The sequence below is a fragment of the Mobula hypostoma genome, chromosome 2 (genome assembly GCF_963921235.1).
Source record: "Mobula hypostoma chromosome 2, sMobHyp1.1, whole genome shotgun sequence".
Lineage (NCBI taxonomy): Eukaryota > Metazoa > Chordata > Chondrichthyes > Myliobatiformes > Myliobatidae > Mobula > Mobula hypostoma.
The window spans coordinates 138,434,523-138,450,399 of record NC_086098.1 but is presented as its reverse complement, the minus strand read 5'-3'; the positions used below and the strand labels follow the sequence as shown (position 1 = coordinate 138,450,399).

General features: G+C 48.2%; 1 protein-coding gene across 6 annotated transcripts in view; it reads left to right on the top strand.

The window, feature by feature from the left end:
- LOC134342520 (uncharacterized) overlaps nt 1-15,877 on the top strand; it is a 137,293-nt gene that overhangs the window by 25,864 nt on the left and 95,552 nt on the right. For 5 of the 6 annotated variants that reach the window (XR_010017038.1, XM_063040766.1, XM_063040764.1 and 2 more), the window contains exon 4: nt 1,764-1,829. The exons of the other annotated variant lie outside the window; for it this stretch is intronic. Coding sequence is in view for 4 of the 5 variants with exons in the window: in XM_063040766.1 (XP_062896836.1) it covers nt 1,764-1,829 (66 nt within the window). In the remaining variant the exon portion in view is untranslated. The remainder of the gene's footprint in view (nt 1-1,763; nt 1,830-15,877) is intronic. 6 annotated transcript variants of the gene reach the window in all.

Below are 15,877 nucleotides of genomic sequence, written 5' to 3'. Positions count from 1 at the left end.
GTGCAATCAATAGCTATCATGTTATTTGAAGAAGCAACTGAAATTATTTGAGCTTTGAGGACAAAACATGCAGTGAAGTCCTGGGTTTGAGATCATTTTCCTTGTATAACCACGGACATCTTCTTTTGTACAAGCTACAACTGTAGCCATTGAAGACCTTTCCACTAATTCTTATTGACTACTCTTCACCAGGCCTCTTGGTGGTATAGCTAGAAAACTGTTGCTTGATGTCAAATGCATGTATTCTTGTCTATCCTCTTTTGATCAAATATAATAATTGGTTCTGCAGCACAATTTTCCTGGTAAAACCCAAACTGAGCACTGAGTGTTCAATAGTACAGACCTTTTCCATCATTTTGATGGTAATCTATTGTGACGAGAATACACATAAATTAAGATGTTAGCTGGCCTGGGCTGGCACCAGCGGGATCAGCAGTTGGTCTGCCACCTGTCTTCAGGAGAAAGAGAGATAAGGAAAACAATGGAGCAGCATTTGGAGATGTTAATGAAGGGACAGGAGAGAGTAACGGAAGGAGAGCTGTCAAGATCGGCTCCCCCTTTGAACCCTGAACTGTTTGAAGTGATGGACGGGCGATACCCCAGCAGGGGGATAAAAAGGGACAGGTTTGCTAAGGCAAGACACACACGACACCCGAGGTAACGAGACCCTGGAAGCGGTGCGTCTCTCACAAGTCGGTGGGAAGTTTTGGAAGGCCGGTTGCGGGACCAGGCCATAGACGCACAGGGTGGAAAGGCACGATCGGCGGGAACCTGGTATGTGTCCACCCTTGCCTGGGTGCCAGGTTCACCGCAGAGAAACGATCGTATCTGGAAACGGAGGGGTCACGGTCAGTGACCTCAGATGACATCACAAAGGACTCGCCCAAAAGCTGACTGCGAAGGTCTGTGTGGAAGCCGTTTGAATATTCATTCGTTTTGCTCTCTCTCTCCTTCCCCCCCCCCCCACACTGTCCATCTCCCACGGCAGCGATTACTGCGAACTGAACTGAACTAAATTGAACTGAACTTTGCGTCACTTTGAAACTGGTCATTTACCCCCAGACAACGATAGAGCTTGATTGATCCTGTTATCTTAATTCTATGTACATGTGTGTTTATCATTGCTGAACTGTTGCATTTATTATCCTTTTGATTAGAGTACTGTGTTACTTGTTTCTTTAATAAAACTTTCTTAGTTCTAGTAATCCAGACTCCAACTGAGTGATCCATTTCTGCTGGTTTGGCAACCCAGTTACGGGGTACGTAACACTATTAAGATAGATTCAATTTGTTTTGCTTTGTGGACCAGATGAATGCTCTCAACCTGAAATATGGACTATCCAATTCCCTTCATTGATGCAGACTGACCTCCTGAGTCCCTCCAGCATTTTGCGTGCTGCTTCAATAATCAGAGGGCACAGAATAAGGCAAAAAGTAAGAAGAGACAGGATGAGATTTTTTTTTTGCAGCAATTGGTTATGATCTGAATATATAGTCTTAAGAGTGGAGTGTAAGGCCAGAAACAAATTGAATAATTTACAAAAAGGAACTAGATAGACATATAGGAAAGAATTTGGAAAAAATGGAGGTGAGGGGCAGAGAGTTTATAATTTAGATATAAACTTTCAAAGAAGCACCACAGGTCCAAGGGCCAAATGTCCATCTTCCACGCTGTGAGTTGGAGGTGGGGTTTGGGGGCATGGATGGTACTTTGTGAATGACTCTGATTTTTTTTTTTAATAATCTGTTTCACTTTGGTGCAGGAGACAACATTTATTAATCATGGTGCTTTTGGCAGTACTTTGAAAGAGGCTCTGGATGTTGCCCAGGTGAGCTTCCAACAATATTGACTAGAATATTCACTTGGTCATAGAATAGAGAGGGTAGTGGTGGAGGGGTGTTTCTCTGTTAGGAGATCTTTGACCAGTGATGCTCAACAAAGATAATCAGTGTTGGGATCTCTGATTTATATATAAATGAACTGTGGTCTGATTAGTAACTTTGCAAACAAAATAAAAAAGGCAGCATTGTGGGTAATAAAGAAGTTTGACAAATATGTCAAGATTAAGGATTGTTTAATGTCATATCCAGGACACAAGTGTAAAGGAGAATGAAATATTTGTTACACCATATCCGATGCAGCACAAAAAATACAAAAGATAATAATAAAAGACTATAAACATAAATTTTTATTGTTTCCTGATCGGTCAGGGCATCAAAGGATATAGCAAGAAGGCAGGTAAATGGGGTTGAGTGGGATCCAGGATCAGCCATGATGGAATGGTGGAGCAGACTTGATGGGCTGAATGGCCTAATTCTGCTCCTATGTCTTATGGTCTTAAATACATAAGATAGCTTATATACATACGTTGATTGGAAGTAATTCGGAAGATGTGTAGCTCAGGTGGTTGATGGTTGGGCTGAATTGTTCTCTGATCTTGGGAATTTACTTGCCAACGTTTCATCACCATGCGAGGAGACATCGCCAGTGAGCTGTTGATTGTGGTTTGTCCTCTGACTAGGGAAGAAGAATGAATCAGAATCAGTTTTAATATCACCGGTACACGTCATGAAATTGGTTGTTTTGCAGCAGCAGCACAATACATAGTAATAAAAACTATAAATTACAATAAGAAGCTCGTATAAAAAGATAAAATAAATAAGTGCAAAAAGAGAGAGAAGAACACTGATGAAGTGTTCATGGGTTCATTGTCCATTCAGAAATCTGATGGCGGAGGGGAAGAAGCTATTCTGTGCTGTATTTTTCCATGACTCTATAAGAGTGTGAACCCTTGCAAGGTATCAGGCCCTGATGGTGTACCTTGTAGGTCTCTGAAAAGCCTGTGCATGTGTCTTCCAGCTCCTCTACCTCCTCCTTGATGGTAGCAATGAGAAGAGGGGATGGCCTGGGTGATGGGGGGCCTTAATGATGGATGCCACTTCTTTAAGGCACTGCCTCTTGAATGTGAAGCAACAGGCATCAAAGTTGCTGGTGAACGCAGCAGGCCAGGCAGCATCTCTAGGAAGAGGTACAGTCGACGTTTCAGGCCGAGACCCTTCGTCAGGACTAACTGAAAGAAGAACTAGTAAGAGATTTGAAAGTGGGAGGAGGAGATCCAAAATGATAGGAGAAGACAGGAGGGGGAGGGATGGAGCCAAGAGCTGGACAGGTGATTGGCAAAAGGGATATGAGAGGATCATGGGACAGGAGGTCCAGGGAGAAAGAAAAGGGGGAGGGGGGAAAAACCCAGAGGATGGGCAAGGGGTATAGTCAGAGGGACAGAGGGAGAAAAAGGAGAGAGAAAAAGAATGTGTATATAAAAAAAATAACGGATAGGGTACGAGGGGGAGGTGGAGCATTAGCGGAAGTTTGAGAAGTCAATGTTCATGCCATCAGGTTGGAGGCTACCCAGACGGAATACAAGGTGTTGTTCCTCCAGCCTGAGTGTGGCTTCATCTTTACAGTAGAGGAGGCCGTGGATAGACATGTCAGAATGGCCTCCCTCATATCCTTTTTGCCAATCGACTGTCCAGATCTTGGCTCCATCCCTCCCCCTCCTGTCTTCTCCGATCATTTTGGATCTCCCCCTCCCCCTCCCACTTTCAAAGCTCTTACTAGCTCTTCTTTCAGTTAGTCCTGATGAAGGGTCTCAGCCTGAAACGTCTACTGTACCTCTTCCTAGAGATGCTGCCTGGCCTGCTGCATTCACCAGCAACTTTGATGCGTGTTGCTTGAATTTCCAGCATCTGCAGAATTCCTCGTGTTTGCCTTTTGAATGTGTCCTGAATGCTGGGGTAGCTAGTGCCCATGATGGAACTGGCTGAGTTTACAACTTTCTGCAGCCTATTTCGATCCTTTGCAGTGGCCCCTCCATACCAGACGGTGATGCAACCAGTTAGAATGCTCTCCAGGGTACATCCATAGAAATTTGTGAGTGTCTTTGGTGACATAACAACTCTTCTGATATATAGCCGCTGTCATGCCTTTTTCGTAATTGGGATAATATGTTGGGCCCAGGATAGATCTTCGGAGATGTGGACAACCAGGAACTTGAAACTTCTCACCTTTTCCGCTTCTGATCCATCCAAGAGGATTGGTGTGTGTTTCCTTGACTTACCCTTTTTGAAGTCCACAATCAGTTCCGTGTTTTTACTGATGTTGAGTGCAAGGTTGTTGCTGCGACACCACTTAGACAGGTGGTCTACCTCACGCCTGTACGCCTCCTCCTCACATCTGAAATCGTGTCAACAAGAGTTGTGTTGTCAGCAAATTTATAGATGTTGTTTGAGCTGTGCCTAGCCGCGCATTTGGGGGTGTAAAGAGGGTAGAGTAGTGGGCTAAACACGCATCCTTGAGGTGAGCCAGGGTTGATTGTCTGCGAGGAGGAAAAGTTATTTCTGATCTGCACGAACTGTGGTCTCCCAGTGAGGAAGTCAAGGATCCAGTTGCGGCGGGGGTTAGAGAGGCCCAGGTTCTGGAGCTTGTTGATTAGAACTGAGGGTATGATGGTGTTGAATACTGAGCTGTAGTCAATAAACACCAGCCTGACTTAAGTATTGTCCATGTGATCCAATGCTGAGAGAACCACTGAGACGGCATCCGTTGTAGACCTATTGTAGCAATAGGCAAATTGTAGCCGGTCCATGTCCTTGCTTAGGCAGGAGTTGATTCTAGCCATGACCAATCTCTCAAAGCACAGATGTGAGACCCACTGGGCAATAGTTGTTGAGGCTGCTCACCCTGCTCTTCTTGGGGCACTGGTATGATTGTTGCCCTTTTGAAGCAGATGGGAATCTCTAACTGCAGCAGTGAGGGATTGAAGACATTCTTGAACAGAGCCATACCCGGGAGACCATCAGAGCCTGACGCCATGCGAGGGTTCGCTCTCTTATAGAGTCATAGAAAAGTACAGCACAGAAACAGGCCTGTTGGCCCATCTGGTCCATGCCAAACCATTTAAACTGCCCACCAATGACCTGCACCAGCACCATAGCCCTCTATATCCCACCAGCCATGTACCTATCCAAACTTCTCTTAAGCATTGAAATCAAGATCGCACGTAGCTCTTGTGCTTGCTTATTCCACACTCTCACAACCCTCTGAGTGAAGAAGTTTCCCCTCATGTTCCCCTTAAACTTTTCACCTTTCACCCTTAACCCATGACCTCTAGTTTTAACCTCAGTGGAAAAAGTCTGTTTGCATTTACCTTGTCTATACCCCTCACAATTTTGTATACCGCTGAAAAATCTACGTTCCAAGAAATGAAGTCCTAACCTATTCAATCTTTCTTTATAACTCAGGTCCTCCAGACCTGGCAACATCCTTGTAAGTTTTCTCTGTACTTTTTCAATGTTATTTACAAGTAGGTGACCAAAACTACACACAATACTGCAAATGAGGCCTCACCAAAGTCTTAAACAACTTCAACATAACTTCCCATCTCCTGTACTCGGTACTTTGATTTATGAAGGCTAATGTGCCAAAAGCTTTCTTTATGACCCTATCTACCTCTTGATAAATGTTCTGAGGTCTTTTTAGTAAGAATCACCATTCATCTTCTCTGTGCTCTAAAGTGTGAGTTTTTGCAATTTGGGAGCTTGAATGCAAATAGTTACACAGTAACTGGCAAGCCCCCTGGGAGCATTGGTGTTCAGAAGAATCTTGGGATTTAAGTGCCAAACTCCCTGAGAGTGAGGACACAAGTGAAGGGAGTGGTACTCTGAGTCGAAAAGCAGGGAAGTTACATTGCACGTTTGATTCGGCCACATTGGAGTTTGGTGTATAGTTATTGACAATGCTGTAGAAAGAACTTGGAGCCTTTCGAGACAGTGCAGAAGAGGTTCACCAGAATGTTGGCTGCTTTGGAATGTATTAGCTACAAGGAGAACGTAGAACATAGAATAATACAGCACAGTACAGGCCCTTCGGCCCACAATGTTGTGCCGACCCTCAAACCCTGCCTCCCATATAACCCCCCCACCTTAAATTCCTCCATATACCTGTCTAGTAGTCTCTTAAACTTCACGAGTGTATCTGCCTCCACCACTGACTCAGGCAGTGCATTCCACGCACCAACCATTCTCTGAGTAAAAAACCTTCTTCTAATATCCCCCTTGAACTTCCCACCCCTTACCTTAAAGCCATGTCCCTCGTATTGAGCAGTGGTGCCCTGGGGAAGAGGCGCTGGCTATCCACTCTATCTATTCCTCTTAATATCTTGTATACCTCTATCATGTCTCCTCTCATCCTCCTTCTCTCCAAAGAGCAAAGCCCTAGCTCTCTTAATCTCTGATCATAACGCATACTCTCTAAACCAGGCAGCATCCTGGTAAATCTCCTCTGTACTCTTTCCAATGCTTCCACATTCTTCCTATAGTGAGGCGACCAGAACTGGACACAGTACTCCAAGTGTGGCCTAACCAGAGTTTTATAGAGCTGCATCATTACCTCGTGACTCTTAAACTCTATCCCTCGACTTATGAAAGCTAACACCTCATAAGCTTTCTTAACTACCCTATCTACCTAAGAGGCAACTTTCTCACAGAAGCTGGGCAACCTTGGATTGTTTACACCAGAGCACTGGAAGCTGAGAGGCAACCTGATTGAAGTATGGTACTCTGCACATATTTATAGCTAGGGCTATAGCTAAGACCTTTGCACAGTCCTGAATTTGTCAATGTGGAGCAGGGAGCGAGTTTGTAAATCTGGCGGGAGCACAGGATGTTGGGAATGGCGAGGGTGGAGTGCCACGGGGGGGGGGGTTTGGGACAGAGGGCACAGCAGGAGTGCCGGGGCTGACGGGGTGGTGCGGGTACAGACACACCCAGCCCCAAGACACCAGGCACCAGGCAAGATCATTAGATTACAAATGATCATTGTTGATCATTACAGCATGTCTCTGTGGTGCTTCCCTTTCCCTCCCCTTTTCCCAATCATATCCGCCTCTCCCTGCCCTCTTCCCACTCTCAGTCCACAATAGAGACCCATATCAGAATCAGGTTTAACGTGACTCACAGTGTCATGATTTTTTTTTGTGGCAACAGTACAATGTAATACATAAAATTAATACGGTACTATGCAAAAGTCTTAGGCAGCCTACCTATATCTATGTTCCTAAGACTTGTGCACAGTACTGCATATAAAACTGAGCGACATAGACAATGTACATAGTCTATTTTGTCCCCAGGTTGGAAATATCAAATACTAGAATGCATAGGTTTAAGATGAGAAAGGGTTTAAAGGTAATTTTTTTTTACGCAATGGCAGGTACCTGGAAAGCAACATTTAAGAGGAAATTTAAACGCCACATGAACAGGGCAGGGAATTGAGAGGTACAAACCACATGCAGGCAGAGGAGATTAGCTTGTATTGGCAGCATGGTCAGCACAGAGATGCCGGGCAAAGGTTTCATTTCTGTGCTCTCCTATTCTCTGTTCAGATACACAAAGTGCAGAAATGACGTGATACTGTGGGGCTGTTAGTTCTCCATTTCAAAACTTTCACTCCATCTACAATTTCTACTTTCCCTCCAAGAGCTGTGAGCAACTTATTGCCATTACAATTTGTGTTAATGTTTCTATAATTTATTTTGTTTGAATCGCAGCCAACCTAACTTCCGTCAATAGGCTTGTGGTGACAGCATCTCATATGATTTTCCTTTCTCATACACAGCTAGCACAGATTTGATCACTTGATGGAATTTATACTGTCAGTCTTCCAGCTTAATACTGTTTGAAGTGACACAACAAAACACCCAATTGTCAATAATTACTATAAAGTGTACTGAAAAGAACACCTTGTTTTCTGCGTAATGACCACAGGATGTTCCACTGAAATACTTCTGAATAACTTACACAATTATAATGTGTACAGTAAACTCCCACGTCTAGTAGTATGAATGTAGTCTACTAATCTGTTTGAGGTAATAGTTGAGTGTTAAACACTAGAATGATGTGCCCTGCTTTTCTTTGAAATAATGCCTTGAGAACATATGTCCAAGAAGGTTAAGATGAGAAAATCTATAGATGCTGGAAATCCCAAGTTCTGAGGAAGGGTCTCGGCCCAAAACACCAACTGTTTTCTCTTTTTCATACAAGCTGCCAGGCCTGCTGAGTTCCTCCAGCATGATGTCCAAGAAGGTTGGTGAAGTTTTAATACCTCACCCAAATGGTGGTACTGTGGTGACCCACTTTCCAGCACACTCGGACCGGCTCACAAAATGGCGCGCACCGGCAGAGAGGCCGGCCCCAAAAAGGGCGCCAGGCTATCTTCACCAGCAGGGGGAAAATCCCGCTCGCAGGAAGGGTCTGTGAATATGCATTCCCCTTAGCAGTCCCGCCCGGGGAGGGCGGGAATGGGAAGGCTTTAAAGGAGGCCGTGAAGTTTGAATAAACCTCTTTTTTCGCAACTACAACTCACCGACTACTTGTCATTATTCTAGCGCTGTGTGTAGCACACCGCTACATTTGGTGATTCCGACGGCCCAAACGATATTTGGACCAGAGATGACCGATGCAGCATCTGTTCATGCAGTTTTGTTAAAACTGCTAAGCTTCTGGACGCTGCGACCTTGCCTATGGTTTGAACAAGCAGAAGCCCAATTCCACATTCGGCAGATAACCTCGGATTCCACTCGTTACTACTACGTGGTGAGCTCCCTCGACCAGGAGACAGCTGCACAAGTTGAGGAGTTTACACAGTTGCCCCTGGAGGACGGCAAATACACAGCATTCAAAGCCCTGCTCATAAGGACTTTTGGACTCTCTCGGTGCGAGCGAGCTGCCCGCTTACTGCACCTGGATGGTTTGGGAGACAGGCCGCCGTCAGCATTAATGAACGAAATGCTGGCCCTGGCTGAAGGACACAAACCCTGCCTCATATTTAAGCAGGCGTTCCTAGAGCAACTGCCCAAGGACATATGCCTGCTGCTGTCCGACGCAGATTTCAGCGACCCCCGGGAGGTGGCGGCCCGGGCAGATGTGCTGTGGAATGCCAGGAAGGAGAGAGGGGCATCCGTCACACAGATCACCAAGCCGCATGCCCAACGGCAGACCAGACCAGGCCCGGCAGCAGAGCCTACAAAACCGGGCAACGGGAGTGAGGAGACCAACGAACAATAGTGTTTCTACCACCAGCGGTGGGGCACAGAGGCCCGCCACTGCAGACCATCCTGCAAATTCCCGGGAAATGCCAGGCCGCTGATGGCTACGGCGGCTGGCCATCAGGACAGCCTCCTGTATGTCTGGGACAAGCAGTTGGGATGATGCTTTTTGGTCAACACTGGAGCGGAGATCAGCGTTTTAACTCCAACGAGTTATGATACCCGCAACAGAGAACCGGGACCCACACTGAGGGCTGCAAATGGCAGCACAATTCGGACCTACAGCACCCGCACGGTGCGGCTACAGTTCAGCTCCAGCCGGTTCACGTGGGATTTCACACTGGCCGCCGTGGCCCAACCGCTCCTGGGGGCGGATTTTCTACGAGCTCACGGCCTGCTGGTCGACTTGCAAGGGAAGCGATTAGTCCATGCCAAGACTTTTCAAACATTCTCCCTGGGTGAAGTGAAGCCAAGTTGCCAGCCCCACTCCTGGACTCCATCACGCTGTTGGACGACGAATTCACCAGGGTCCTGGTGGATTTCCCATCAGTTCTGACACCGCAGTTCATGGCAGCCATGCCCAGACATGGAGTACAGCACCATATCCCGACCCAGGGACCACCCCTCCACGCCCGTGCCCCCGGACAAGCTCCGCCTGGCGTAGGAGGAGTTCAAGAGGATGGAGGAATTGGGGATCATACGACAGTCCGATAGCCCATGGGCCTCCCCCCTGCACATGGTGCCCAAGGCAACGGGGGGCTGGAGACCATGCGGCGACTACTGCAGACTGAACAAGGCTACAACGCCAGACTGCCACCCTGTGCCACACATTCAAGACTTTGCAGCAAACCTACATGGCGCAAGGATCTTTTCCAAGGTAGACCTCGTCCGGGGATACCATCAAATCCTGGTACATCCGGACGACATCCCCAAAACAGCACTCATCACCCCGTTCGGCCTTTTCGAATTCCTTTGAATGCCATTCGGCCTAAAGAATGCCGCACAGACGTTCCAACAGCTGGACTTTGCATTCATCTATTTGGACGACATCCTCATAGCCAGCAGTAGTCGTCAGGAGCATCTGTCCCACCTCCGTCAACTCTACGCCCGACTGAGCGAATTCGGCCTTACAATCAACCTGGCCAAATGCCAGATCGGACTCGGCACCATCGATTTCCTGGGCCACAGGATTACTAAAGACGGGGCAACGCCTCTGCCCGCCAAGGTAGGCGCAGTCCGCCACTTCCCCCGACCCAACATAATCAAAGGCCTGCAGGAATTCGTGGGTATGGTGAATTTCTACCACTGTTTCCTCCCCTCAGCAGCCCGAATCATGTGCCCCCTGTTCACCCTGATGTCGGGTAAGGGCAAGGACATTACCTGGGACGAAGAGGCCGCAGCCGCTTTCGTTAAAACCAAAGAAGCCTTGGCAAACACCGCGATGCTAGTGCACCCCAGAACGGACGTTCTTACTGCCCTCACTGTGGACGCATCCAACACAGCAGTCGATGGAGTGCTGGAACAACTCATCGAGGGTCGCTGGCAACCCCTGGCATTCTTTAGCAAACACCTACGACCACCCAAACTCAAATACAGTGCTTTCAACCGGGAGCGATTGGCACTATACCTGGCAATCCAGCATTTCAGGTACTTCTTAGAAGGTAGGCCCTTCACCGCGTTCACAGACCACAAACCGCTTACCTTTGTGTTCACTAAGGCAGCGGTCCCCAACCACCGGGCCGCAAAGTATGTGCTACCGGGCTGCCAGAAAACGATACGATTTGGCGATAGGAGTCAGCAGTACCTTTCCTCATTCCCTGTCACGCCCACTGTTGAGCTTGAACACACACGAGGTCAGTACCCGCGCGTCATCCATGTCAGCGCGGGAAGGAGATCAACTCCACGAGCTTGCAAATGACAGCGGGCTGAAAAGCATGTTTGACATAATATCTCTGCCGGCATTCTGAATCAAAGTCAAGGCTCAATATCCTGAGATAGCCACGAAAGCACTGAAAACATTGCTTCCATTTCCAACATATCTCTACAATGAGTGCAATGAAAACTAAATTGCGCAATAGACTGGACATGAGGAACCCCCTTTGAGTATAGCTGTCTCCCATCACCCCTCGATAGGACCGTCTTGTTGCAGGGAAACAAGCCCAGGGCTCCCACTGATTCAGTGATATTGGTGTGTTGCAATGATTTTATATGTTCATACGGGGAAAATATGTGCTGTGTTTAATATCCAAACGTTACTTAAAATGTTATGATGCTAGTGACTTATATAACAATTACAGCACGGAAACAGGCCACCTCGGCCCTTCTAGTCCGTGCCAAACGCTACTATCACCGTCCCACCGACCTGCACTCAGACCACAATCCTCCATTCCTTTCCTGTCCATATACCTATCCAATTTTTCTTTTCTTTAAATGATAATATCGAACCTGCCTCTACCACTTCTACTGGAAGTTCGTTCAGCACTCACTTCAAGCTCCCCTGTCCTCCCCTGATAATTGACTTATCACTATATTCATGTGAGGAAAATATGTGCTGTGTGTTTAATATTAAATTCGTTAGATAAGCCCTTTTAGAAACAAAATGAGTGTATTAGCCATTTATCACCTATATTCCGGTCATGATTAACAACCCCATCCCCCCCCCCGAACAGAATCGCTAAAAACGATTTGTAGAAAAAAATCAGCACATACACGCATGCGCAAGTCACGCATGCGCACTGGTGCCCATGCAAGGCTTCATGGTCATTGTAGTCTTTCTCAGGGTAATCACAACATATTTGACTGCTACTCTTGTCCGTTGGCAACCCTACCCCCCCCACCCCCCGGGTCGCCGGTCCACAAGAATATTGTCAATAATAAACCGGTCCGCAGTGCAAAGAAGGTTGGGGACCTCTGCACTAAGGTGTCTGATCCCTGGTCGTCCTGCCACCAACGACATCTGTCCTACATCTCCAAATACACGATGGACATCTGGCATGTCTCAGGAAAGGACAACGTCGTGGCGGACGCACTATCCAGACCTACCATACAGGCCTTGTCCCGGGGGTGGACCATGCAGTGCTGGCAGAGGCACAGCAGGCAGACGCTGAGATCCCTAGTTACAGAACTGCGGTCTCCGGTTTGCAGCTCCAAGACCTCCCCGTAGGCCCAGGTGAGAGGACCCTACTGTGTGACGTAGCTACCGGCCAACCCCGCCCCATTGTCCCGGCAGCCTGGCGGCGGCGAGTTTTCAACTCCATTAACAACTTAGCGCACCCCTCCATCAGGACAACCGTCCGGCTGGCCTCCAACAGGTTTGTGTGGCATGGACTGCGTAAACAGGTCAGTGAATGGGCCAAAACATGCATGCAGTGCCAAACGGCCAAGGTGCAGCGGCACACCAAGGCTCCGCCGCAGCAGTTCGAACCCACCCGCCAGAGGTTTGACCACATTCATGTGGATATCGTGGGGCCCCTGCCAGTGCCACGAGGAGCGCGGTACCTCCTAACTATCGTAGACCGGTTCACCAGATAGCCAGAGGCAGTCCCGCTCACCGACACCACCTCCGAATCCTGCGCCCGAGCACTGATCGCAACCTGGGTAGCACGCTTCGGGGTACCGGCCCACATTACCTCCGACAGGGGCGCCCAGTTCACCTCCAGCCTGTGGTCAGCTATGGCCAACCTTTTAGGATCGCAGCTACACCACACAACTGCCTACCACCCACAGTCGAACGGACTAGTGGAGCATTTCCACCATCACCTGAGGTCGGCTGTTATCGCCCGCCTGGAAGGGCCTAACTGGGTGGACGAACTTCCCTGGGTCCTGTTCAGAATCCGCACGGTGCCCAAAGAGGATCTGCACACCTCGTCGGCCGAGTTGGTGTATGGCGCACCCCTGGTCGTCCCAGGAGAGTTCATACCAGCCCCAAGGGGGCAAGAGGAAGAACCCACAGCAGTCCTGGACAGACTACGGGAGAGGCTCGGTAACCTGGCCCCCATACTCACTTCACAGCATGGACAGGGCCCGACCTGCGTACCCAAAGACCTGCAGAAATGTAAGTTTCTTTTTGTACGACAGGACGGACACTGGGCACTGCTACAGCGGCCCTACGAGGGGCTGTTTAAGGTGATCAGGAACAACGGGTCCACGTTCGTGCTGGACATTGGGGGGAGAGAGGAGGTTTTCACAGTGGACCGACTCAAACCGGCCCATGTGGACTTGGTGCAGCCGGTCCAGGCTCGGGCACAGAGGCAGACCTCCCAAACAGAGGTTGATCCAGGCTGTGGACATTGGGGGATGTATTGCCGGTTCTTGGGGGGGGGGGGTTATGTGGTGACCCACTTTCTAGCACACATGAACCGGCTCACAAAACGGCGCGTGCGAGCAGAGAGACCGGCCCCAAAAAGGGCGCCAGGCCATCTTCACCAGCGGGGAGAATCCCGCGCACGGAAAGGGTCTGGGAATATGCATTCCCCACAGCAGTCCTGCCCGGGGGGGGGGGGGGGGGACGGGAACAGGAAGTCTTTAAAGGAGGCCGCAAAGTTTGAATAAACCTCTTTTTTTCGCAACTACAACTCACCGACTACGTGTCGTTATTCTAGCACTGTGTGTAGCACACCGCTACAGTACCTCATTCAATGCAAGAGCAATGTTGGCTTGGATATTGTGCGTAAGGACATAAAATTTAGAAACACGAGTGTAGGTGCTCTGTCATTCATTAAATGATGGTTTATCTCTTTTCACCTGCGCTATCCCCATGTCCTTTGACTCCCTTAATATCCAGAAATCTATCATCTCTGTTCAGTATGAAGCTAATGACTGAGCCAATATAGCTGCCTTGAGCAAAGAATCCCAAAAATATTTCTGACTTCTTCGTGAAGAATGTTTTTCCTCATTTCAGTGTTAAGTCATCTTCTAATTAAGAAAGCATAAACCTTGGCCCTGGACTTTTCATCCTGGGTACTCATTCTCGCAGCATTTACCCTCTCATGCCTGTAAGTATTGTAAATTCACAAGTCCAGACTTGAGAGCAGTTTGTTCCCCAATGCTATCAGACTTCTGAACCAATCACCTCTCTCACACCCCCTTTTTGTTGGTGTTGCCAAGTTCCTGTATCCTTATTTCTGCCTATCTTTGTTCTTCCGTTATTGCCATTTTAGCATTTTAGCCACCTTCAACAGGACCCCACCACTAAGCACATCTTTCCCTCTCTACCCCTCTCCGCTTTCCACAGGGATCGTTCCCTCCATGACTCCCTGGTCCACATGTCCCTCCCCATGTATCTTCCACCTGGCACTTATCCCTGCAAGCGTAAGTGCTACACCTGTCCCTACACCTCCTCTCTCACCACTATTCAGGGCCTAAACAGTCCTTCCAGGTGAGGCAACACTTCACTTGTGAGTCTGTTGGGGTCATCTATTGCATCCGGTGCTCCCGGTGCGGCCTCCTCCACATCGGTGAAACCCGACGCAGATTGGGGGACCGCTTCATCAGGCAGCTCCGCTCCGTCCGCCACAACAGACAGGATCTCCCAGTTGCCACCCACTTCAACTCTGCTTAAACTCAGGTTGGAGGAGCAACACATCATATACCGTCTGGGTAGTCTCCAGCCCCTTTGGCATGAACATAGAATTCTCCAACTTCCGGTAATTCCTTCCCCCTCCCTTCCCCTATCCCTATTTCACTCTGCCCCCTCCCCCAGCTGCCTATCACCTCCCTCATGGTTCCACCTCCTTCTACTACCCATTGTGTTTTCCCCTATTTCTTCTTCACCTTTCCTGTCTATCCCCTCCCTGCTTCCCCTCCCCCACTCCTTTATCTTTCCCCCTTACTGGTTTTTCACCTGGAACCTACCAGCCTTCTCCTTCCTTCCCTCCCCCCACCTTCTTTATAGGGCTTCTGCCCCTTCCCTCTTCAGTCCTGACGAAGGGTCTTGCCCCGAAACGTTGACTGTTCGTTTCCACGGATGCTGCCCGACCTGCTGAGTTCCTCCAGCGTGTTGTGCGTGTTGCCATTTTAGCGTTTGTTTTTGCACTATTTCTCATTGCACTAGAATCTTTATACCATTCACTAGTTGCAATTATTGTTACATTTATTTTGTTATTATTATTATTGCCATCTGTAGTGTTACTCTGACTTTCTGTGAGCAAGGAATTTCATTGTTCCCTCTTCCGCCCCCCTTCCCCCTTCCCTTTTTCTTTCTCTCCCTCTCCCTCTTCGCTTCTTTCCTCTACTCTGGCTCATTGTTATTTGAGGCTCAGCTCACTATGGTGAAACCATCTGAAAACTTGTAGATGGAGTTAGAGCAGAATCTGGCCATGCAGTCTTGAGTTTATTGGGAGTAGAGCAAAGGGCCTAGGACACAGCTTTATGGGGCACAGTGTTAGGGATAATTGTGGCAGAGGTGTTGCTACCTGCATTATTGGCTGTGGTCTGTTGATCAGAGAGCCAAGGATTCTGTTGCAAGAATAAATGTTGAGTCCTTGGTCTAGGAGTTTGGAGATGAGTTTGCTTGGAATTTAAAGCATTGAAGGTCGAACTGCAATCAATAAAGAATATCTAAAGTTGGTGTCTTTACTATCCAGATGTTCCAGAGGTGAGTGTAGTGCCAGGGAGATGGTGTTTGCTGTGGATATATTTTGGAGCTAGGAGAATTGGAGTGGATGGAAGTTGCCTGAGAGGCTGGAGTTAAATGTATTCCATGATCAGCCCTTGAAACACTTCATGATGGTGGATGTCAGAACCACCAGGCAGTAGTCATTAAGGTACATTACTGC